Source organism: Oryx dammah, unplaced genomic scaffold (genome assembly GCF_014754425.2).
Source record: "Oryx dammah isolate SB20612 unplaced genomic scaffold, SCBI_Odam_1.1 HiC_scaffold_25, whole genome shotgun sequence".
Classification (NCBI taxonomy): domain Eukaryota; kingdom Metazoa; phylum Chordata; class Mammalia; order Artiodactyla; family Bovidae; genus Oryx; species Oryx dammah.
The window spans coordinates 13600763-13627148 of NW_024070209.1; the positions used below are offsets into that span (position 1 = coordinate 13600763).

Sequence of the window (26386 nt, forward strand, 5' to 3'; positions counted from 1 at the left end):
GTAAAAAAGTAAATAAACATAACTAAAAACAAACCCACCATAAACAAAACTAAAGACAAAGTATGGGGAAAATATTTGCAACATCTGTGACAGTCAAAAGATCCATCTTTACTATAAAAGAAACAATATGAAAAGATAAACATCACAATAGAAAAATGAACTGAGGACATAGTTTACAAGGGAAGATATTCAAGGCCATTAAATGTAATTAATATCCAATCTTACTAGTAACCTAAAAAAGAACAAAACAAAAGTAGGTTTTACTTTTAACCCATCTGACTGCCAATGATTTTTTTAAAAACCTCAACAATATTCAGTGTGGGGAAAGGAGATGAGAACTGGGAACTCCAGCACAATTGGCAGAAGTGCAAACTGGCTCATTGTCTTGGGAAGATGGACATGATAAATATATAAAAACCTTTAAAATAAATATGTAAAAACTGTGCATCTTTTGACTCAGTCATTTTCATTACTAGGCATTTATGTTAACTGCCTAAAGAAAAATGTGTAAAATTGCTCATTTCAGGGTTGTTTATAATGTTTTGAAATTAACAAAAGTTCTTCCAGTGTTGGTTAGATAAACTGTGATATGCGCAATCACTGGTATATTATGCAGTTGTTTAAAGGTTGCTGTGTGTCTATGTTCAGTAACATGAAGAAATCTCCAAGACACATTGGTGGACTAGAGAAGCAACTTATAAAGCTGATTATGTAGTAATATTTACAATAGCCAAGATATGGAAGCAACCTAAGTATCCACTGATGGAAGAATGGATAAAGAAAAAGTGGTCTTATATATATATAAAATATATATATACCATATATATATGGTAGAATATTATTCAGCCATGAAAAGAAAGAAGTCTAACCATTTGAAACAATGTGGATGGAACTCGAGGGGATTATGCTAAGTGAAATAAATCATACAGAAAAAGACAAATACTGTATGATCTCATTTATATATGCAATTGAAAAAAAAAAAAGTTCAAACTCATAGATGCAGAGAACAGATTGGTAGCTGCCAGGTGTGGGGCAGAGAGAAATGGGTAAAGGATCAAAGCTAAAAGCTTCCGTATATAAAATAAGTAATCCTGGGTGTAATGTATAGCATGGTGACTGTAGTTATTAATACTGTGTTATATATTTAAAAGTTGCTAAAAGAGTAAGTAGATCTTAAAAGTTCTCATCACAAGAAGAAAATTGTAACTATGTAAGGTGACATCTAGTTGAATCTAGATGTCAACTAGATTCAGGGTGATCATTTCACAATACATACAATTTCTTTTTAACTGAAGTATAGTAGCCACTCCAGTATTCTTGCCTAGGAAATCCCATGGACAGAGGAGCCTGCCGGGCTACAGTCCATGGCGTCACAAAAGACCTGGACACAGTTTAGTGACTAAAACATGACATAGTTGATTTACAGTACTGTGTTAGTTCCAGGTGTATAGCAAAGTGATTCAGTTATGCATAGAATACATACGAATATTGAATCACTGTGTTGTACACCTGAAACTAATGTAATGTTACATGTCAATTATATCTTGGTTTTTTAGAAGGCTGCTTATGTGGTACAGTCCCATTTATATAGTGTTTTATATATTATATATATATTATATATTAATTATATGCTATGCTATGCCAAGTCGCTTCAGTTGTGTCCGACTCTGTGCAACCCCATAGACGGCAGTCCACCAGGCTCCCCCATCCCTGGGATTTTCCAGGCAAGAACACTGGAGTGGGTTGCCATTTCCTTCTCCAATGCATGAAAGTGAAAAGTGAAAGTGAAGTTGCTCAGTCGTGTCCGACTCCTAGCGACCCCATGGACTGCAGCCCACCAGGCCCCTCTGTCCATGGGATTTTCCAGGCAAGAGTACTGGAGTGGGTTGCCATTGCCTTCTCTGTATATTTACATATGTGCATATGTATATGTATGCTTAGAGAGATGACTGAAAGGATTTTTAGTGGTTGTCTCTCAGGATGAGATTTTGCATAAAACCCATATTTTCCTTACGTTTTTTTCATATTGCTTAATTTTCTACATAGCTACGTATTTTTTTGTAATCCACCTAATTTTTAATGCCACTTTAACTTAAAACAAGATGACTGGTAGAGCTAAGAATTATTCCAGCAGCTGCTAAGATTCCTGAATGTTCATTCTAAATAACAGCCCACCTTTGAGGGATATGGTCCTTCTTAGGAGATAGGGATGTTCTCGAGTCAAATTCAGGGGTCCCAAGAGAGAAATAGTCAAGAAACTTCAGAGTTGAGGAAGGGAGGGCTACTGTTCAAATCAGCTGGGAAGCTTTTTAAAGTCCTGTAGCCCAGATTGTACCAATGTCCAGTGAAATGGGCAACCCTGAGGTGAGCCCGGATATCTATATTTTCAAAGCTCCTTTGTGATTCCAGTGTATTGATAACTACTGGAGCAGACCCAAAGCTGGAGCTCAGTCTGGTCCACAAGATTTTGGCGACTTTCTCACCCCTGATCAACGGGCTTGTTGGAGTGGAGGAAAGGAAGGGGACTAAGACAGGGAGCAAGTAGAGAATCTGCCTGCAATGTGGGAGACCTGGGTTCAGTCCCTGGGTGGGAAAGCTCCCCTGCAGAAAGAAATAGCAACCCACTCCAGTATTCTTGCCTGCAGAATCCCACGGACTGAGGAACCTGGTGGGCTGCAGTCCATGGGGGTCACAAAGAGTGAGACACGACTGAGCAACTAACAATTTCCCTTTCTTCCAGAGGTGTGGCAAGGCCTGGGTTGTATTTTATTATGGAGACTTTGACTTAAACTGAGTCCTTTAGATGGAAGGGCGTGAAGTGTGTGGGCCGGCCAGCTAGCATGTTATTGACCATTTTCCCTACCTTAAGTGGTTCTATTTTTGTTCTTTTCAGGGTTACAGAACAGGCTACACTTACCGCTATCCCTTCGTTCAAGAGAAAACCAAACACAAAAGTGAGGTGGAGATTCCAGCCACGGTCACTGCCTTCGTGTTTGAGGAGGACGGCACCCCGGTGCCTGCCCTGCGGCAGCATGCCCAGAAGCAGCAGAAGGAGAAGACCCGCTGGCTCAACACGCCCAACACCTACCTGCGGGTCAACGTGGCTGACGAGGTCCAGAGGAGCATGGGCAGCCCTCGGCCCAAGACCACAGTAAGGAGGGCAGAGGGGGCTCCGCTGGGGAGATTGGGGTCAGAGGAGAGCGCCTGGCCCCCTGTGCGGGCTAAACCACTTTAAAAGAGGAACAGAGCAAACCTCATCCAGGCCTGGGCTAGTCCTGTCTCCCCTTAGGGCTTCCTACTGGGCCTCTGGGAGCAGCTGCTCATGCCCACAGAGCAGATCGCCTGTTTCTTGTACCTCTATGCTGAGTTTCTGGGTCCAGAGGGTGGCTGAACCGGGTCACTCTCAGCCGCATGAAAGCTTTTTGCTCCCACATCCAGAAGGGGCTTCCTGGAAGTTTGAGGGATGGGTATCCAACATTTGAACTGACCATCTGATGCAAAACCAGGAGGGAGGTGGGTACTTGCTTCCATTACATTGTCCTCTCCCATTATACCCTCTTCTGTGGACTTGCTTTAGGCATTAGATGTGTTGAAGAGACCTGCCCAGAGGTTGAATTTTTACAAATTTTATACTCTTTCCCTCTCTCTCCCTTACATAAATACCTCTGACCCTTAATTTGATTTTCACTACTTACTTTGTAAGTAGCTGGCAGCCAAATAGAATAGCTCTTCATTAAAAAAATGAAACTGTCCACAAGTCCTCTTAAAACGCGAGTGGCCGCCTGTCTGTCGAAACTGGTCACCGAGGCTCTGTCCCTCCTCTGAAGTGTTATTTATGGCCTTTGATCAGGGGCCTTAGTTTGGTTGCTGGGTCATCTGCTGCCCATCTCTGCTCTGGGAGACAGACATCCAAGTGCCCCAAGAGGAGGGAATGTGTTTGTCTAGGCTTGCTGACCTTCCATGCAGGCTGGTCAGCCCAGCTCTCCTGGGGTGGACCATTGGGGTGGCCAGTGAGCTGTGTGCCTTTGTCTTACCCACCGGGCCTTGTGTGTGTTCAGTGGATGAAGGCTGACGAGGTGGAGAAATCCAGCAGTGGCATGCCCATACGGATCGAAAACCCAAACCAATTTGTGCCTCTCTATACTGACCCCCAAGAAGTGCTGGACATGCGCAACAAGGTAAGGTGTAGCTAACTGCCTCCCATCTCTTCTCCCACAAGGGTGTAAGGAAGGGGCGTCCATAGGATGTCCCCGACTTACCCCAGGTGCCTCTTATGGGAAAGAAAAAAAGAAAGCGTTAGTTGCTCAAGTCATGTCCAATTCTTTGTGACCCCATGGACTGTAGCCCACCAGGTTCCTCTATTCATGGAATTCTCCAGGTAAGAATCCTGGAGTGGAATGGCAATCCACTCCCTTCTCCAAGGGATCTTCCAGACCCAGGGATTGAACCCAGGTCTCCTGCACTGCAGGCAGATTCTTTACCATCTGAGCCACCAGGGAAGCCCACACGGGAAAGAAGATATCATTTACTGGCCATATTCCAGGCACGGTGCTAAGTGCTGTGCTTTTTCCATCACGTGTAAACATCTAAGACAGGGGTGCTAGCTTCAGACAGTAGATGTGTCTGCTGCTGCTGCTGCTGCTGCTGCTAAGTCGCTTCAGTCGTGTCCGACTCTGTGCGACCGATGGCAGCCCACCAGGCTCCCCTGTCCCTGGGATTGTCCAATGAGGCCCCCAAATTGAATTTTTACAAATTTTATGCTGTTTCCCTTTGGCTCATTTTCAAAATTGCAAAATCCTTTATATTTATTTCTCTACCTTGGCCTTATAGTTCACTCACTTATTTTCTTCATGTCACTTTAAATACCTAAGTTGTAACAGAACCGCTTCCAATAGGTCAGGGATGCTCTTGGAGCAGCGTTTCAATGTGTGTGCCTCTGAAATGCAGATTTCTGGCTTACCCTCAACCCTCCTCCCACGGGTTTGAGATTTAACATGTATGAGGTGTCCCCCTCCCCCAGATATCTGTAGTTTAAACCAATTCCTCAGGGACTTTATAGGAATATTGAAAATTGAGAATCCCCCTCAAGGATCTACCATGCCTCGTTTCACTCTTCATCCCTTACAATGACCTTAGAGTTCATGAGAATCTGGTGTTTCACATCAACTACTCATTCCCTGGAACAGCCATGGAGACTGTCTCAGAGTGGACATGATGTGTTACTGTGTTATGTTCACACCACACTGGGCGTCCTATTCAGTACGCCCTGCTTCTGGACTGCTAGCTCATTGTCCCCCCCGCCTTTCCACACAGATTCGAGAACAAAACCGACAGGATGTGAAGTCGGCAGGGCCCCAGTCCCAGCTGCTGGCGAGCGTCATCGCAGAGAAGAGCCGAAGCCCGGTACAGCAGATGCTGCCCCCGCCTGCAGGGGAAACGAGTTTGCCTTCTGGGTCTGCAGTGCCTGGGGCTGGGCGGCAGGACCCCTGAGCCTACATATGCCCACCTTTCCCTGTGCTCTTGGGCGCTGGTGCTCTTGCTGCAAAATGGATGCTGTGAGGACTGAGGACAGTGTCTTATCGCCAGCTGTGGGTGCCAGGAGGGCTGGGAGAGGGGGTGGGGAGCAGCCCAGTCCTCCCACCCGCCAGAGTGATACGGAGTGATATGGCTTCCCTGGTTCCCCTGTGGAACTCCCGTCTGCCCTCTGCTAGTGCTCCGCAGGGTGGGCTCACAGGAGCAGCGGCTGGCAGCTCCCAGTGGCTCTACAGCTGCCTGCTCCAAATGGTTCTGTCCTCTGTGCTTGAATATGGCATCATCAGGCCATACCTCCGAGAGGATGCCCATGTGCTCTCAGAGGGCAGACATGTATATAAGGATGGGTGCTCTGCAGGAGGGGGAGGGCCAGTGAGTTGCCTACAAAACCCACATGGAGTTAGAAAATACAAAGTTGTTTCCATGCTTGAGATAGAACAGTGTTTGTGTAGTGCTTAGCAAAAGGGGTAAAGGTCAGAGTTCTGGCTTGTGTTGGAAATCATTGCTGCTCATTGCAAAGTCACAATGGCATCTTCCTTAGCAGTAAGGGCCGGGGCCGGGTGTGTGGAGGATTCAGGGACCATTCCTCTCTGCAGAGCAAACTGATGTCATGATTGCAGATGGGGCTGCAACTCACAAGATGGGTGCCCATTGGCAAGGGAAGTGTGAAGGTCATGCCATCCCCTCCGCCCCACCCCAGCTCAACCAAGAGGAGGGACATCAAATGTGCTACAGGGTCAAGGATAGACATACCCGCCCCATGATATAGGGGGGAGGTGACAGTTCAATACAATAAGCAAAATTATTAAAAACTCTGCCATTTATACCGAGTGCTCTCCTTGGAGTCCCTCTTCTTGGGATCTTGGTGTTGGACTCTCTTGTGAACCCCATAATTGATAGGCCCAGTGCTGCCCTTCTTTTGGTAGGAGCCCAGGGTCCATCATCACAATACCTGATGGGCCAGAAACAGATGGCCCGGAGTGTGTGATGTGGGCCAGCTGCTCTGGCTCACCTCTCTTGGGCTTTACTTTCTTTGGCTCCTCAGCTCCAGAGCACTGTATCCCCAAAGGCCAAGAGGAGGATGCTGAGTTAGGATAAAGGGATAAAGGGCTGTGGGGTCTGAATATCAGTCCCTGTCCTGGGTGAGAGGGGTCAAAGGATTCCCGGAGTTCACACAAGGCCCAGCAGTGAGCTCTCCAGAGCCAGGGGCTCCCCAGAGGTGTTGAAATACAGTTTGCCAGTGTCCCTGTGGGGACCTGCAAAGCAGGCAGGTTGAAGATCCAAGATTCAAGACCTTGACTTCCTTGAATTTATGACTGTGTGCACAACAGAACTAACAGTTTGGACTGAGAATGCTGGAGTCACTGTGTGTTTTGCATATGACTTACTGCTGTGTGCTGTGTGGCTTGTCCTGCTGCTGGGGGAGGAGGGGTGGTGGGTGGGGAGTGGCTGGCTTGAAGCTGGTGGAGCCAACGCTTTGCTTGCTGGGTTCTGGCTGGCTGACTGTGGGCCGCTGACTGTGGGCCGCTGACTGTATTTGCATAGTGACAGCTTGCAAGTGTCCACAGGAGAGATTGCAATAAAGGTGCACCTTCCTTCTCCTTGGGAGCATCCTTTGATTTTATTTCCGGGGCAGAGGGAGGTACCCCTGCATTCATCCAGGCAGTCACAGAGAATCCAGGTCTTGGGGTGAGATAGCCGTGGGAAGGAGTGAGCAACCCCACCCCAAGGCCCTGAGCGATTCCCAAGGAGCTGCTTGCCACGCTGTCCCTAGCAAGACCATGGGCAGCCACATGAGTCTGAAAGGAAGCTGGGGCCTGGGCCCCGAGCGCGGCGTTCAGAGGGCAACACGCTCTGTGGTTAACTTTCAGTCCACAGACAGCCAGCTGATGTCCCAGGGCCAGGCGGATGCCAAAGACGAATCCGAGGAGACGGCACCCAACCCCTTCAGCCAACTCACGGACCAGGAGCTGGAGGAGTACAAGAAGGAGGTGGAGAGGAAGAAGCTAGAACTGGAGGGTAAATAACCCTGGTGGGGGGCCAGTGCTTCAGGACCTGCCGGAGGGAGGGGAGAGCTTGGGGCACCAGGGAGGCAGCAAAGCAACTGAGGCCATCACTACCCCCTGCTACCCAGCCCCCAAGCAGCCAGACCCACTCCTTCCTGCCCACCAGAGCCCCCAGGGCTCCATCCAGGCTTCTTTGCTTTGTTTTCAATCTTCATTTGCTTCTCTGTGTCTCTTCTCTCCTATGTCTTCAATTTGACCTTCCTGCCTCATCACCAAACAATATTCTTATGAGCATAATACTGTTACCCCCAATAATGCCCCTCATGGCTCCTCCCTGGCAGTAGTTACATAGTGCTTCCATGACCCCACTGATGCTCTCACCTGGGAAGGTGGAGTTAATCCATGTGGTGCTTACTTAGAGTAGCAGCATATAAATATGGCCTAGATCAGTAAGCAGCAGACAAATGTTAGTTATAATAATATGATCATGATTATAGTGACCACTGTTGTTGATGGATCTATCTGCTTTTGGTATAAACCTGGAAATCAGAACTGTCAGCAGCCAAGGCCTGTATGTCAGAATCTCAGTCAAGCCCATCTCTCCACGCTGACTCTGGAGCGCTTGTTCACGCCTTTGTCCCTTCCTGGCAGAGTTTCCCTTCTTGGCTACCTTATTCAATATTGTCTACACTTCAGGCTCTGTTGCAAACTTCTTTCCATCTAGGAAGCCCTCTCTGTTCCCCTCATGAGCTGTCCCTTCTCTTTGCTCTAGATGTACTTGGGGTCTGAGACACAGGACTTAGCTCTTGATTTTGTCCACCAGACAAGATGATGCTGAAAGCTCAGCTTCTCTCTGCACCGGTGCAGAATCAAATCTCAGAGACAGAGTTTTGGGTGAAGTAGATAGGAATAGCTTTACTGTTTTGCCAGGCCAAGGGGGCAATGGTGGGCTAATGCCGTCACAACCGTGTATTCCAACTTGGGGAAGATAGTGAGAAATTTAGTATTAATTGTCCAAAGAGGGCGTGATCAGCTCATGGACATTCTTTGGATGGGTTGGTGGTGTGGTAAGTTGGAGTCAGCATCGTTAGCCTTCAGTTCCAACTGATCTGGGGTCTGCATGCTTGTGGGCAGCATGTCATTATTAATCATTACCTTCTTCCACTTGGAGGGCATTTCAGTATCTGCAAAATAGCTCAAAGATATGGTTGTGTGTATCCTCTGATGGGCCTTGCTCCAAGGCTGCTCTTGCTGTTTGTTTCTCCCTTGTCTCACCTCCTGTCCCTTTGATAATTAACAACAGCTTGAATCTCCCCATTGGAACTCAGGGAAGATCATGGAGGTTGAATGAAGGTAGCTTCCTATAATCAAAGAGATGAGGGACAGAGAGGCCTTGTGCCCAGGAGTCCCACAGGCCCCTGCATGGTATCAAAGGCTTTTATTCCCTCAGGGAAGGACCTTCTTCCACGTCCTCCCTCCCCACCCAAAGTCAGCTATCTTCCTGGGCACAAAGGCACTAGAAGAACCCTTAACAGCTTGCTTGGAGTTCTCATGTGCCAGTCGAAGAAGTAGATAGAAAAAGACAGTGCTTTTTGTCTCTAGAGATTGTTTGGACTGAACATGTAAATTACATAAATATTATGTGAGCTGCATACAAATGGTGGGTGGGAATTCCCCTGCAGTCTTGCATCCACATCAGGGGTAATATAATCCATCCAAGGATGTGATTTGATAGAGGAAACAGAACTGGACTCTGACTCCTCCCATTTGCCTCGCCCAGAGTGTAGCAGACATTTAAAAAAGTGTGTGGGCCGGTGGAGGGGATGGGGAAGCAGCTAATTCCAGTTAGGGGAAATGAGGACCAAGTAGAAGAAAGCTTTGCCTTAAAGCACTCTGTCTGCCCATCTCTCCTCTGCCTGACCTCTGTCCTGAGTTGGTTTTCTGTGTTTTCAGGAGAGAAGGAGCCTGCCCCAGAGGAACCTGGCTCCCCTGTGAAGTCTGCACCTGCTTCTCCAGCTCAGAGCCCAGCCAAGTCCGAGCCGAAGAGCCCTGTGGGCTCTCCCTCCAAATCTGTGGACGGTGAGTTGAGCTGAAGTGCTCGCTGGCAGGGAGGAGGCACCTGCACAGACCCAGAAAGGGGTCTGCATGGAGTTGTGCACTGCAGCACCCCCGCCTTTTGACACATGCTGCCCTCCTACCAGAAACTCCTTCCTCTCTGCTATTTCTAGGGATCCTGAAATAGAAGTTGCCAGTTTTAAGCTTGTTCCATTCACAGGCTGTGACAATACACCTTGCAGGTATAGCCTGGTCTAAGCAATGCTGAGTACGTTAATGACTGGCCCATAGCCTCCTCGTCTTCAACTCATGCCAGACTGCTGGGGGGCCTTTCTAGATGCAGCAGCCCAGTGCTTAGACTCTACTGTGCACAGGGATCACCTAGGCATCTGGTTAAAGTGAAGATTAAAATGTTAAAATTAAGATGCAGTAAGTCTGGGGTGGGACCTGAGACCCTGCATGTCCAGCAAGCTCCCAGGTAAGGCTGATGATGTCCCTGTCAACCTTGACTGTGCATTAGAATCACCTGGGGAGCTTTACAGTTCCTGACACCTGCCAAGGTCCTACCCCAGTGATTCCGAGTTCAGTGGTCTAGGAGTAGGGGCAGAGGAGTGCAGCCTAAAGTGATAAGATCTCTCTCCAGGTGAGTCTAATACATAGCCCAGGTTGAAAACCACATCATTAGATGCTAGTTTATAGAACAGAGCTCTAGGCCCAACTCAACTGGTAACTAATAAGAACTCAACTGCTGATTTTAGAAGATCAGTCTTCATGCTTCAGTTTCCTTGACTGTCAAATGGGGCTACTAATATTGTTATTTTCCCTTTTGAAGGTTCTTTTATATATAAGGGAAGGTATAGATGAAGACATACTTGGAAAGAGTAAAAGCATGATTTAAATATAAGATCCAATTGTGGTTATGATTAATAATATAGGTTTGGTAGATAATAATAATAATATCGTCCTAACCCTAACCCTAAAAACCCAAAGGAGAAAAGGAAAGATATACCCATTTGAAGGCAGAGTTCCAAAGAATAGCAAGGAGAGATAAGAAAGCCTTCCTCAGTGATCAATGCAAAGAAATAGAAGAAAACAATAGAATGGGAAAGACTAGAGATCTCTTCAAGAAAATTAGAGATACCAAGGGAAAATTTCATGCAAAGATGGGCTCAATAAAGGACAGAAATGGTAGGGACCTAACAGAAGCAGAAGATATTAAGAAGAGGTGGCAAGAATACACAGAAGAACTGTACAAAAAAAGATCCTCACGACCCAGATAATCACGATGGTGTGATCACTCAACTAGAGCCAGACATCCTGGAATGTGAAGTCAAATGGGCCTTAGGAAGCATCACTACAAACAAAGCTAGTGGAGGTGATGGAATTGCAGTTGAGCTATTTAAAATCCTGAAAGATGATGCTGTGAAAGTGCTGCACTCAATATGCCAGCAAATTTGGAAAACTCAGCACTGGCCACAGGACTGGAAAAGGTCAGTTTTCATTCCAATCCTAAAGAAAGACTGTGCCAAAGAATGTTCAAACTACTGCACAATTGCACTCATCTCACACACTAGTAAAGTAATGCTTAAAATTCTCCAAGCCAGGCTTCAGCAATATGTGAACCGTGAACTTCCAGATGTTCAAGCTGGTTTTAGAAAAGGCAGAGGAACCAGAAATCAAATTGCCATCATCTGCTGGATCATGGAAAAAGCAAGAGAGTTCCAGAAAAACATCTATTTCTGTTTGATTGACTATGCCAAAGCCTTTGACTGTGTGGATCACGATAAACTGTGGAAAATTCTGAAAGAGATGGAAATACCAGACCACCTGACCTGCCTCTTGAGAAATCTGTATGCAGGTCAGGAAGCAACAGTTAGAACTGGACATGGAACAACAGACTGGTTCCAAATAGGAAAAGGAGTACGTCAAGGGGCTGCATATTGTCACCCTGCTTATTTACCTTATATGCAGAGTACATCATGAGAAATGCTGGGCTGGAGGAAGAACAGGCTGGAATCAAGAATGCTGGGAGAAATATCAATAACCTCAGATATGCAGATGATACCACGCTTATGGCAGAAAGTGAAGAAGAACTAAAGAGCCTCTTGATGAAAGTGAAAGAGGAGAGTGAAAAAGTTGACTTAAAGCTCAACATTCAGAAACTGAGATCATGGCATCTGGTCCCATCACTTCATGGCAAATAGATGGGGAAACAGTGGAAACAGTGTCAGACTTTATTTTTCTGGGCTCCAAAATCACTGCAGATGGTGATTGCAGCCATGAAATTAAAAGACATTTACTCCTTGGAAGGAAAGTTATGACCAACCTAGACACATATGGAAAAACAGAGACATTACTTTGCCAACAAAGGTCCGTCTAGTCAAGGCTATGGTTTTTCCTGTGGTCATGTATGGATGTGAGAGTTGGACTATAAAGAAAGCTGAGTGCAGAATTGATGCTTTTGAACTGTGGTGTTGGAGAAGACTCTTGAGGGTCCCTTGGACTGCAAGGAGACCCAACCAGTCCATTCTAAAGGAAATCAGTCCTGAATTTTCATTGGAAGGACTGATACTGAAGCTGAAACTCCTATACTTTGGCCACCTGATGTGAAGAGCTGTCTCATTTGAAAAGACCCTGATGCTGGGAAAGATTGAGAGCAGGAGGTAAAGGGGACAACAGAGGATGAGATGGCTTGATGACATCACTGACTCAATGGACATGAGTTTGGATGAACTCCGGGAGTTGGTGATGGACAGGGAGGCCTGGCGTGCTGCAATTCATGGGGTCTCAAAGAGTCAGACACGACTGAGCGACTGAACTGAACTGAATAATATCGTCCACACCTCCCAGATCATGAAAGTGGCTTTAATGAGCTTCTGGAATCACTGTGGGGAATGAATGCTCCTCTCCTGGGTTCCCCGGGGCCCTCACTAGGGAGGGCTGGACTCCATGCCTATGGTACCAGCTGGGTGGCCTGATGGACCCTTCCCCTTCCTGGATAGAATGGCCAGACGTGTGGGTGCTGCTTGCATACCGCAGTCCTGAGCTCCTTCTGTAAGTGAGTTGCTTCCTTGACCGCAGGCCTAGCGCTGCCAGAGGAAACCCATCTGCTTGAGGCCAGAGCCTGGGTGGATGTCCCTTGACTGTGTCCATCTGTCTCATCACAGTGTTGTCGGCCTGTCTGCACAGTGTTTTCCTTCCTCTTCCCATTTGTACTTTCATCAAAGGAGTTTCCTCTGATTCTGGATACCTGTCTTTGTCAGAAGTACAGAGATGCTGTTTACTAACTTACTCCAACACTTGCAATGTGGGGAGGGAGGAGTATTTCAAAGGAAATAGATTTCTCCTCAATTTTTAATTTGCAGTTTACAACCTTGCCTTTGGGAGGTTTCCTGACTGTAAATGCCATGACCAATTCCACATGTGCTGTGCATGGACTAGGCTTCCTCTAAGAGAGATGCACTCATGCACACTCTCGTAGTCATTCAGGGCACACCTCCCAGAAGCAGCAAACCCCCACAGTGAATGCACTGTGGGACCAGCTGCTAGGTGCTCCCCTCTGGCAGTTCCTGTCGCCTCAGGAGCATATCTTCAGCCCATTCCTAATGCATGGGCCCATCTAAGGAGCCCATGGTGTCTTCTAGGGCTGGAGGCCAGAGCTTGAATGACTTTGGGGCACAACTGCCAGATCTGGATGCAGAGAGCACCCAGCCTGACTGCTGTCTGCAGCATCCCTGCAGCCAACTGCAGGAAGGCGATGCCACTGAGAAGAGGCTTCCATTTCAGGTCTTGGGAGCCCCTTAGAGCAATCTCTGCTGTCCAGTGGGACAGAGGGCAGGAGGAGGAGGAGGATGTAAGGGGTGGGATCACTGCTTTCCCACTGGCTGAATTCCTGCTTTTCTCTGACCCAAATCCGTGCTCCATGGAGAGGCACACCCCAGTTGAGTTGTTAGAAAAGAGACTTCCTGAAATAGACAGAGTTGGGGAATGTGGACCTCTTTGGAGCCGACCTCATGTGATGAGGCCCAGTTGGAGCTGTCTAGGGTGACTGTTGTGAGGTGGGGCTGGGTGGCTTGGCCATGCTGCCCGTTAGCTTGCCCAGCTTCTCAGGGCTAACACTCCAAGTAGCATCTGCACTTTCACGTGTAGCTCACCTATTGGGTGAGGAATGGCTTTTTCTCCATCTGTCACCATACTCTCAAATCCTCTTGTGTTAAATCACCTCACCATCACTCTTCCTCTGTCTCCTTGACTCCTACCACCCAGCCTCTCTGAAAGAGGCTTTCAAGTCCTCCTCCTTCACCTCTGCCATCTCTCTCATCACCTTCTCTTTGACCAGCTCCTGACTGTCCCTGCCCCTGAAAACTCCACCCCCCCAGGTACACTGGCTATTCCTGCAAAGAAATAGCCCTGCATTTGACCTTAGAAGATCAGCCCTGTCACTGACTAATTTAGCCATCTCAAATAAGTTGCTTAAAAACACTAAACAATAGGGAACTAACATGAATCCTTGCCTTTCCTAATTCACAGCATCGTTATCAGGGTAAAAGGAGCTCCTAAATATAAAAGGATCCAGTACTGTGTTTTCATAAATGAGCTCTCACTGTGTACTGTGTTCCCAGGGTTATGAGAGATACTATACTGCTTGCTGTTTTAAGTCACTAAGTTTTGGGCTGGTTTGTTATGTAGCAGTAGATAATTATTAAATCATAGCACTTAATGAGAACCGGTTTATGGAAATTAGTTCTTCTGTGGGTTGACTAGGCTCAGCGGGATGGTTCTTATGCTCCACTGATGTCAGCTGGAGCTGCAGTCATCCGGGTGCCTGACTGAACTAGAATTTCCAAGATAATGCACTCACATGTCAGGTGCCTTGGCAGGAGTGGCTGGAAGGCTGGGCTCAGCTGGGACAGTGGAATGGCTGAGCCTCTTTGTCTGTCTGTCTCTGTCTCTGTCTCTCTCCATGTGATTGTAGGTACTCTTCATGTGGCTTCTCCATCTATGTTCCCATCAAGGTTGTTGGACTTTATACATGGTACCGCAGGGCTCCCCAAACACAAGCTAGCAGAAGCTGCTAGACTTTCTTAATTCTTTAGCCTAAGGCTGGTTAGTAAGCACTTCCTTTAATGGCATTTCCTCTAGTGATGCTTCCTCTGCATTCTGTTGCTTCCCCCAAGTCACAGGGCCATCCCATACTCAGTGGGAGGGGGCCACACACAAGTGTAAAATTAATATGTTGGTAGTAGGTTTAGAAAAGGGCAAGATCATTGTCAAATGTCGAGGGAGGCTTGAACCAGACCATGGGGAGATATATGCTTGGACTGGCAGACACGAGTAGAGTGAGCTTTCCAGGGAGTGGGCATTTCTGGGAGGGGACACTGGAGGACTGAGAGACAAGTGTTTGGATGCTGAGGGAAAGTGAGAAATCCACTCTGAGAGGTAAGCACCCAAACAAGCTTGGCATCTCCCTTCCAAAGCCCTCTCTTCCTCCTCCAGCCTCTGCAAGCCTTTCAGCTCTTTCCAGCCCATAAGGGTGTAGATATTGTCCCTGACTGCCAAGCCCAGTCTTTCTCTGAAAGAGAAAGGGCACTCTCCCTACTCCCTTTCCTCTTCCTTCTGCTTCCTGACCATCATCCTTGGATAGACACCCCCATTTTCTAGCCTCTACTTCATTCCACCCACTGCCACATCTGACTCCTACTTGCAGAGCTCCAAGTGCCCCATCTAGGAGGGAAAGCCATTTTCCTTAGGGGATGTGAGAAGGTGAGTTTCCATCTGCTTCTAGTTGCTGGGCCTCTTCCCAGCCTGGTCTTCAAATAGCTGAAGACCCATCAAGTTCTGATCTTACTTGTTTTGGGCTTTTAGCAGAGGAGGGATCTGGACTCTCAGAACTGGTCCTTGATGCTTTTCTTACTGGGGCCCAATAAGTATTTCTAGAGCCCTGTCCTGCTTCCCTTTCTCTTGGCCAGCCACACCCTTCCGTGTTTTTGGTTTCTTCCAGTCGAGGGAGTGATGACCTTAATTTGGAACCTGACTTCTCCAAGGCCTATCGCCTCCCAGCCCCACTTTGTGTTTCTGCTGCTCCCCGAGCAATTCATCATGAGAAAGCTCTGTATACTGCCAGCATGAGAGATGCTGGTAGTATACTCAGCATGGTCTCATTTTCTGGATGGGGAAGAACCTGAGTGTGTGCTCCTAAAGCAAGACATGGCAGAGGCTGCGGCTGTGGATGAGGCTGCTGGGGTGGGCATGGGTGAATGGTGCTGTTGGAGTAAGGATGCCTGTTACCACCAGGGCAGGAAGAGGCACATGGACAGAAATGGGGAGCCCTCTAATCTGCAGTTGTGTTCATGGAGCTAGAAAACAGGTAACAAAATCATCTGAGAGGGGGAGACTTGAGAAATATGACCTCATGGGTCACCTAAGTGAGGGGCCATGAAAGGAACAAAAAAAGTCCAGGAGATTTGAGAGTGGGGACAGGGAGGAGGTTCAGGAGGTAAAGGCCAGCACACAGGCTGCTCTTTGTTTACATGGTTGGCTCAGGCTGTGACAAGTAAGAAAGATGACAATGTGTGGTGTTGGCTTGGTTGGAAAAAACCATTCACATGTTCATTTGTTTGCTGATGCATTCAACCATTCATGGGTTCCACAGTCACTTTTTTAGTACCTCCTATGAGCTAGTTACATAAATAATAAAACACAGTCTTGTCTAATTTATTTCAGTTTTGAGGGAGGGGATAGACATTTAAAAGAGATGATTGTTTTATATTGCTGTGATGGGAATTTGTATAGTAGGGGTCAAAAGGAGTAACACATTCTACCTGGAAGCAGGGATGGGATCAGGAAAGAGTTTAAGGGGAGGGTAAGACTCAAGCTGATTCATTGTGTGGGTGAAGGTTGGGGACATGGAGAAGATAGAGAAGGGTGGTCCAGGCAGAGGGAAGCAGGCTGTGATGGCAGAGAGGGGTCCAGGGACAGAGGGTTGATGAGGCCAAAAGCAGGTGAGGAGAGGAGAGGAGAGCAGTCAGGGGGAAGATTGTGTCTGGACTGCTTTCCTATGTTCAAGAGAATGGCCAGTGATGACCATGGGCATGCATGGTGGGAGAGCAGACCGTAAGGACTCAAGGGCTTTAGAGGGCTTGGTAGGTGGATGATGGCAGGATGCGGGCCAGACAGTAGGAAAATGGGAGCCAGAGCCAAGGCCCTCAGTACTAAGAGAGGACAGTCCTCAGGAGTCATTGGAGAAGACTTTGGTTTGCCCAGAGAGTTAAACTAGCCCATTCTAACTATTCCCAAATTTACCCCTCTCTTCCATGTAACCAGATATTTCTTCAGTCTTTACCCTGTTGAGAACTCTAGCCCTTTCCCAAGATGTCTGTTTTGTCCCACTCTGTAAATGACCAGCCCCACCTTCCCTAGCTATCCCTCCCACTTACACACATGCATACTCACATGCACATTTACACACACACGAACAGGTACACATGTGTGTTCAACACACACACTCACATGTGTGTGCAATCACACACGTACACACATATGTGCAATCACACATGCATACCATGTGCACACTCACACACTTAGATACACATGCTCACTCATATGTGCATACTCACACACATGCACTTTCACACATATACACACACACTCATGCACACACGAGCACTCATGTGCACTCACATATAGACACATGTGCACACACATGCATAATGCACACACATGTGCATTCACGCACACACATGCACTCTCACAGAAGTGCAGACACACACATGCATACTAACACCCAGTCACAGTCACAAATGTGCACTCATGCACACACTCATACATACAGGTGTGCACTCACACACATGCATGTGCACACTGACACAGATACACATGTTCACTCATACGTACATACTCACGTGTATACTCATACATACACACTCACGCACACACAAGCACTCATGTGTACTCACATACTGACACATGTGCGCACATGCATAATGCACATGCACACATGCACTCTCACACACTTGCACACTTACAGAAGTGTACATTCACACACATGCACACACATGCACATCAACATCCAGTCACCATCACACATGTGCACTCATGCACACATACACAGGTGTGCACTCACACACATGCACTCTCACACGCAGATACACTCACACGTCTCAGTTTCACACAGTATAAAGAGCACTAAGCTGGGACAGCAGGAGGCTGAAGTCTGTCCCCTTTTACTACTTCGCTCAGTTTTCCCGTCGGTAAAATGGGGAGGAGCGAGATAATCTTCACATTCCCTTCTACTTTTCCAAGTCTACAGTTACAGAGTTCTCCTTCCTCCCTCCCTGTCCATGCATTTCAGAACTTGAGTGGGAAGCAGGGTGCGGTGAGAGTGGGAAGGAGGAGGAGGGGCGGTTGGAGGGTTCTGTTTCTGGCCTTGAACAGGTGGCAGTCTGTAGGGTCTGGGCCACTCAGGGAACCCCAGCCTTGCTCTGCCTGCCCTGCTCTGCCTACTGGGAAGATATTGCCCATTTTTTAAAGTTCCTCCCGGGTGTGGGAAATGAAATGGGTATGAAAACATGTCATTTTCATATTTTTACTGGTGAAACTGAATCAGTGACAGTTCTTAGACACCTCCCCTGAGCTGTCCAGCCTCTCTGTTGCCCGTGTCTTTTCCTCATTCTGTCCATACCAAGGAAAGCTCCCACCTGGGCCCTTGCTGGGTTGCTGCCACGTTTGGACATCATGACCCATTTACATTTGTAGACAAGAGCCCAGAGCCCCTAGCCCGCCAAGGGCCTGTTCTCTACTGTCTGGGAGAGAGCCCTCCCCTGACAACACGGGCCTGCCACTCCCACGGCTCTAGATGTCCCATATAGAATTGCCTGGAAATGGTTCTGTTAGCCCCAGACGGAAGCTCTTGTCTGAATGAAATCTAATGGGCCATGTGTTTGAATCTTTTTCTAGAAGAGGCTAAGCCGACGGAAACAAGCAAAGACACCACAGAGCCGGACGCGACGCAGCCGGAAGGAGTGGTGGTCAACGGGAGAGAGGATGGGCAGACGGTGGAGGACACCCTCAGCAAAGGCCTCAGCCAGATGACCACCAGTGGTGACACGGATGTCGACACCTCCAAGGACAAAACCGAGTCTGTCACCAGCGGCCCCATGTCCCCAGAGGGCTCGCCTTCCAAGTCTCCCTCAAAGAAGAAGAAGAAATTCCGCACCCCATCCTTCCTGAAGAAGAGCAAAAAGAAGGAGAAAGTGGAGTCCTGATGCGCAGTCCCCTGGGGCTCCCATTTGTGTCTTCCCTACCCCTGCCCCGCCTTCTCCCATCTCTCACCCTGCAAGCGTGGGGCCGAGGAGGGGTAGAATAGGCCCTGGATCACACTCCGAAGGGAAACTTAGAGATTGTCCCCCGCAGCCCGTCATTGTCCCTCTGCCCCACAGAAATCAGGTGACTTTCCCAAGGTCACTCAGCTAGTTCAAGGCAGAGCTCGCACTAGAATTCACGTCTCCTGGCTCGCGGTCCTGTGCTCCTTCCAGACACAACACTGCCTAGTTGTGGGCCACGCTCACAAGGATGCTGCCCCTGATCTGAGCCCAGGGCAAGGGGCCAAAGCCGGCTGCCAGCTCTCACCAACCAGGCCCCATTCAGACAGGCTGAGGCTTCCCTGAGCAAGGTCCTTGTCCTTGCAGGAACCCAGTCTCTTGCTGATGGAGCTATCACTATATTTAGAAATCTCTCTTCTCTTTCCTGTAGGGTAATGGCCCTGCTGCTCACAGTACCCAGACAAATGGACCTGTCCCCTCCACCAGAAGTTAATCCCTGTTCCCAAGGGCTGATGGCTTAGCTTGTGCTTCCCCAACCACTAACCTTGAGCTTTCTTCATGGAACCTCTGGAATGATGGCCAGAACAGTTGTAAGAGTGGGCAGGCATGAGGGCAGCCAGGTCAACCCCAAAGCAGGGGATGGTTTGATCAATATAAGAAGCCAGGGACTTAACACATTTGAATTGTGCATCTCAGGCGCTTGAAAACTAGAACCAAATTTAGCTTAGAAAAAAACTCATCTCATGCTCAGGGCTGAAATTTGCGGAAATTTTGATCCTCTGTTAGCTTTGGGTTGTACCAGGAGGATCAAGACAGTGTGGATATATGACGCCTTTCCAGCATTCCTGACACTTGAGCAACACTACTTGTCTGGTTTGCCTCCGGTCCAACATTAGGGGTCCCCTGACTTTCCCTCAAACCTAGAAACCCTGGCTCATAGCTGGAACTGGCATCTTACCCTTGGCCCCTTGACCTTGGCTCCTCTGGGTTATGGGTCCAGCAGAGGAGAATGAGGTGAGCTCTTCAGAATTAATCCTCTTGGATCAGCTTTCAGAGAAAGGCTTGGGTGTCCCTGGCCTTGTTACTGTCTGTCCATCCATCCTAGGGCCTGTAAGAGCCACAGCTGTTTTTTAAATGCCATCACTATCTTTTCATACCTTTCTGTGGGACATTGATCTATGAGCATTGTTGGCTCCTAAAAACTAGACAATCCATTCTCTTTTAAGCACAGTGTCTTCAAAGAATATTTTCCCTTTCTGTCCTGAATATTGTCAAAGTATTTTTGAAAGTTCTTAATCATAGTTTTCTGCTTTTGAGCACTTCCTACACACACACACACTCACATACATACACACACACCATGCAGGCTTCACATAGACTATATCCTTTAACTCTTGAGACAGTACTGTGATGTGGGTCAGATTATTCCCATTTTATGGGTATGAAAACTGAGGCCCCCAAAAGATAATTGACTTGTTCCAGTGACTTGGCTAGAAAGATCCAGAGCCTGGATTGAATCCAGGTCTGTCAGAGTCAGAACCTTTGCACTTAGCAGCTGTGATGATCAGAAAACTTTAATTCCTAAGAGTGGTTATTTTGGTCCAGAACTGTTCTGTTTGTGCAACTGGTTGTCCACTGCATAAGTGAAGGTGGGAGACCACCCACCTTTTCCCCCATCAGTGCACAGTAAGTTCCTGGTGATTGTGGGCTGTGGCTGGGCCAGTGTGGACTTCTGACAAAGGAGAGGCCAGAGCCTTCTGGTTACGGCCAGGAGTATCATCCATAGTTGGTAAGGATAGGGCGAAGAAATGAAACTGACACATTACTAAAGAAAGCCCGATACTGGGTGTCCCTAGAGCAAATTCCTAACTGCTGCCCAGACTCCTCTCTCTGTTTTGCTTCTGAGTCAAGTCTTGTGATGGACGACCCAGGTCAGAAAAGTCTGTGATGTGGGAAATGCCTTTCAAAGCCAATCCTTTGATGCCTTTTAAAGAAAACTATTTCACATCCATCCATTCATCCTGATATTTGTTAAGGATCCACTCAGTGGCAGGCACTCTGCTGACATTAAAAGAAAACAATCGTTGTGACTAGAATAGTCAGTGGCAGGTGGTGTTAAGAGAAAGGTAAGATGGAAACAGCCACTGGTGCAGCTTTCTGCGTTTGAGTGACTGTAGCTCAGAAATAATCTCAACTGACTCTTTGCTTTCAACAAATTCTCTCTATTCTTTTTACAACTGGGAGGCCTCATTTAGATGAACGTGCCTTGCAGGAGTTTATGCCATGGGGCCACCTCATACCCATCCATCTGTTCTTTCTTCATGTGTTCAGAAACCATGCATGAGCTTGGGTCATGGGCCAGGCCTGAGGACTGTCCCTGCCCAGAGGAGGTCTCCAAGTCTAGGAGGCATGTTACGGAATAGGCAAGGATGTAGAGGTGGCATAAGGAGGCCTCAATTTACTATTTTCCAGGCCAGAGAAACCTTCCTGCAAGGAGTGATGCTTGAGTTAGGTTTTCAGAACAAAGAGAAATTTTCCAGGACAAGAGGATAAGCAGGATGTTGGTGATCATTGAAGTGTGTGTGTGTAAAGGCCTGGAAGTTTGGAGTGCCAGGTGTGTCCATGGAGTGATTCAGTGTTGCTGGGACGGGCAGTGTGAGGTGGGTGGTGGGCTTCACTTCGTGGGTGGGCAGGGTGGATTGTAAAGAAACAGGTAGAAGGTGTGGGGGAGCTAGACTTCCTCATGTACGGCATCTGGAGCTGCTGAGGGCTGTGGTCATGGTAGATCAAGAGCAGGCTGCATTTTAGAAAAATTCCTTTGGTGGCTGAGTGGAGAACGGAGTGGAGGGGAGGGGACAGTGCTGGAGGAATGGGAGGGCTCCATGAGGAGGCCTTTCGGAAACATCAGCACCAAAACAGGTGTGGTGAGCTGCCTCACACTGCCTCTACCTTTATAGCAAATAGTGAGCTTGCAGTGCAGAATTCATTCCCATGAAATTCTCTGGAGAAGGCATGAGAGCTTTACAGTGAGGAGAAGGGATCGTCAAAGAGCTAATGCTCACTGCAGTTTGGGGTTCTGTTTTGTCTCGGGCTAGAGTTGCTAGGAGAGCCGTTGAGTCCCCCAGTCCTCCCCTTGCATGTGTAGGAAATGCCTGGTGGGGCTCAGAGGCCGTGCTCTGAGTGCTACAGAAGCAGGCGTGGGGTCCAAACAAGACCACAGGCTCTTAGGGTGAGGAGAAGGGACATGTTCTTTGGCTCTAAATAAAAGCTTGGCTGAATACTTTGACCAGTTATCTGTCTGGAGAAAATGTACATATGGGAAGCTCAGAATTGTTAGGCCATAGGATAGTTTCCAGGAAAGTGTAGATAGACCATGGAAAAGGATGAGAAAGTGTAGACAAACAAGCTGTGGTCTGGATGCTGAACTGGGGAGTGGAGCCGTTTCTGAGCCTGTTTCCTTGGGAAGATGGGCAGGTGTGGGAGTGAGGAGGCAGAGGGAGAGATGCTTATAGAGATGCAAGCTTGGCACCAGTGGCTCTCTGTGCCCGGGCTGGTACCCAGCAGTGATGTGTGAGAGCATGCACTAACTTTCCCAAAACTTTGCAAAAGCACTGCCGAGAGACCAGCTCAGATCTGTGCTCCATAAGAGCCTCCAAACCTGACCCAAGTCCCTGTCCGAATTTGGCCAGGTTATACAGATAAAAGTAACCTCCCTCAACACTCCTGTAAAGAAGACGGGGTTCTTCTTCTGTAGACAGATGAATTCTTTTTAAAGGACTTGGTGGGAGGGAGCTGGATAAGAAACCTGGTCCAGTAAGAATCCCACTGGAGAGCATCACCGTTATACCACTGATTGTCCATGGAGCTCAGTCTCTGCCCCCTGCCCAGTGGGTGTGTCAGTCACTCCTGAATGGGGCAAGACAGTCATGCATGTTGCTCGGGGCTGTCGTCACAGAGGGCTTCTACTGTCAACACGGGGAGAAGTGCCATGAGGCCACTTCTCCGGTTGCTGTGGGTTGGGGAGAACCATTCACCCAACAGCACAGTTCACTTCTGAAAGCCTAGAAGATGGAAAGGAAGGGTGGATTTTTCCACGGAGGTAGGCAGAGGGTCGGATAGACACATAGCCTACCCTCGGCCTCTGTGCCATCTTTTGCATGAGTATAAATTTTATGCTATAGCTCCAGGCAGGAGTATGCAGTTTTTGTCTATTGAACAAATGAAAAAAGTTACTGCCTTACCTCAGGATACTCATGTGGGTCAGTGGCAACCCTCGAGGCAGAGGAAGCAGGTCCTTTTACGTCTTCTCTACCACATGAGCTCAATCCTAAGATGATAACATTCAAGAATCTGAGAAGGAATGAAGGAGGGGACAAATCTGTGCTCTCCACCTCCTCAGAAAGGACACGGATCCTCACAGTTCAAAACCTGAAGGGACGTTATGTCACCACAGCTCCACATCTGTTCTGAGAGGGGTGCTTTAGAGTGTCAGGGGCCTGAACTGACTGATGAAATGTGCTTGTTGGTTGTTTATCTGTGGGCTGGCCCACTGGCACCGAAATATGAAAAATGTGCACAGCACACAGTAGAGTGACGGGCTCCAGACATCCTGTCTAAGCATGGGCGTGACCTCCTTTTTACCGGAACTGAGTGCACAGATAGAGGCCTGTCACCCGTGCACACCGATCACCCTTCAGCCTCCCACAGTGAGAGGCCACCTTACACAGGATTCGGCATGAGGGTTTCAGGCGGGGTGTCCTCTCGACCTGAGAAAGCCCCTTGCATTATTTTCATATAGACAGGCTTCTCCTTTCAGGAATGATGAGGAAGAATCTTCGGTTAGGGTTTTCTTAGAAGTGTAGAAGTTGTGGTTCGTGTTGGTTTGTTCTTAGGTGGTATGAAGTTTTGCCAAACTGATATTTGGTGACCTTTGCCTTCAAGATTGCCCCCAAAGTTGAGTCATCACTATGAGACATTGGGGCCTGAAGACAGAGGAGGAGTGCTCACCATTACTGCCATGAGGAGGGACTTGGGTACAGAGGGCATGGGGAAGCACCAGTGGCTGCCTCCAGATAGTCAGCCCCCGACATTTCTCACCCACTGTTCCCAAGCAGCAGTGATGGGTACACCCCCTCTCTCTTAGCAGTGTGAAGAAAATGTTTTGAGGCCTTCAGAGGGTTGGTAGGAAAATAGCAAGAAAAGCCCTAACCTCTTTTCCCCAGAATCTTGTATAATTCTGAGACATGCAAAGGCCAGATCTTCTCTTTGATAGTGAACCAGAAGGAGGATGATAAGTGGACCAAGGACAGGGGCTGCATTACGTACATCAAAGCCTTCATAAAATGGGAATATATTTTGGGGACCCCAACCCCTTCATTTCAACTCTACCCCCTGCCTATCAGTCCTGCTTTGTGGGTGATTGATCTCCAAGGCTGCTCCACCTTTAAACTTCTGTAAACTACGCTACACCGCTGAGTCCCAGCCCTCTCCTGGTGCGGGGAGAAGGGGTGCAGATCTAGTCCTGAGCCTGGCTGGCCTGGCAGGGCGCAGGGGGCCTGGTGGAGCGCAGTGTTCTCTAAAGCTGTGGATGGTTCCGGTGATACGTCTGTGTCTGACAATCGTCTTCCCCTTGTACATACCTGGTCTGTGTTTAGCTTTGCCTAGTATTGTGAGGTTTCAAATAGGGGTTCCATGTAAATACTCTTTCTGCTACTGAAATGCCAGCCCCCGGATTGTGCATCCTCCCCACAGAGGGTTTTGCCTTTACGCTAACACTTTTTGAGCCACTGGTGTGCAGATTGACTAGTTTCTTGGGCTTTTATTTTGCAATTTTATATATATATACACACACACATATATAATATAATATATATATATATTTATGGGTTGGTTTTGTACAGTTTTCTGTTTGAATCTCTGAGCACCAAAGCTGCCCTTGGATTTTCAAGAGAACTTTCCAAAGCCACTTGCTGAGCCCCCGCTGCTTTGGTGTTTGTGGTGCCGGGCGATATCTCTGCCCATGGATTTCTGTATGTATGTGCTGTTTTCTCACCTGCAGATATTACCCTAGTAAATCTACCGTGCTTGGCTTCCCAGTGTGTGACCCCTCTCTGTCGGCTACCCAGTTTTTCTGGCTCAGTGGGGCTCAGAAGCCAGAGGGGTGCTCCCTACATGGGAATTTTTATCCCAGAGACCTCTTTTGTGGAAAGCTGGCTGTATGAATCATTGAGTTCTGACTGGGGAAGGAGGTGATAAAATGCTACAGTCTTCTGAGAAGGGAAAGGCCGGATGGATTTGTGAACGTCTCCGTGGAAGACAGTCCATTCAGATGGATTGGATGGGAGGGAGTTGCAGAAACAAACCTGTGGGTGGGGCCCACAGCGAAGCAGGGAACAAATCCATAGGCTGGAACACAAAGAGGTTCCAGAATCAGAGGACAACGGGGGTGGGGGGAAGCTAAGATGTGATCTTGAAGGGTGAAAGGGGAACAGAGATACTAGGGGAGGAAGAAGAGGAGGGAAGAACTGCTTTGCCCCTCCCAGCTCATCTTTACTCAAATAAGGGGCCCGGTGTTTGTTCAAGGTCCACACACATCAGTCAGGCTCTGTTTAAGCAACTTATAGCACCTCATTTAATCCCCATAAACTAAGAGCACGATCCTATTAATATTACCCATTACACAGATGAGGAAACAGCCTCAGAAATAAGGAAATTGTCTTGGGCCATGGGTAAATATGTAAAGCTCAAATGCAAACCAAGTTCTTCCCCCCTGCCCACTACCCAGTGTCCTGAGCAAAGAGACCTCCACAGAGACAGACTCAATCACCACTCCCAGGCCCACTGTTTCCACAATGCAGCTTCTTTTCGTATCCAGGTGACCCCAAGGTCCCCATGGGCTTCCCCCAGGAGCTGAGGCTCTCCCCTGGCCCAAAGCCATGAGCGCCTCCTCCTCCTAAATTTCCACTGTGGTGACTAAAGGCATCCAAGCATGGTGGCCGAGTGCCCTCCACCAGCTAGAAACACTGAAGATTTTCTTCAGATATCAACAACCTCAACCTCAGATATGCAGATGATGCCACTCTAATGGTAGAAAATGAAGAGGAACTAATTATGAGGGTGAAAAAGGAGAGTGAAAATGCTGACTTAAAACTCAACATTCAAAAAATTAAGATCTGGCATCCAGTCCCATCACTCCATGGCAAATAGGGAAAAAGTGAAAGCAGTGACAGATTTTATTTCCCTGGGCTCCAAAATCACTGCGGATGGTGATTTCAACCATGAAATGAAAACACACTTGCTCCTTTGAAGGAAAGCTGTAAGAAACCTAAACAGCATATCAAAAAGCAGAGACATCGCTTTGCCAACAAAGACCCATACAGTCAAAGCTATAGTTTTCCCAGTAGTCATGTATAGATGTGAGAGTCAGACCATAAAGAAGGCTAAGGGTCATAGAATTGATGCTTTCAAATTGTG

General features: G+C 47.9%; 1 protein-coding gene across 2 annotated transcripts in view; it reads left to right on the forward strand.

Moving 5' to 3' along the window:
• Nucleotides 1-25005, forward strand: part of ADD2 (adducin 2) — a 124136-nt gene extending 99131 nt beyond the window's left edge. For both annotated transcript variants that reach the window (XM_040223984.1, XM_040223985.1), the window contains 6 exons: nt 2894-3151; nt 4059-4178; nt 5314-5403; nt 7404-7551; nt 9492-9617; nt 18549-25005. In XM_040223984.1, the coding sequence (XP_040079918.1) occupies nt 2894-3151; nt 4059-4178; nt 5314-5403; nt 7404-7551; nt 9492-9617; nt 18549-18856 (1050 nt within the window). In that variant the 3' untranslated portion in view covers nt 18857-25005. The remainder of the gene's footprint in view (nt 1-2893; nt 3152-4058; nt 4179-5313; nt 5404-7403; nt 7552-9491; nt 9618-18548) is intronic.
• Nucleotides 25006-26386: the final 1381 nt, after the last annotated feature.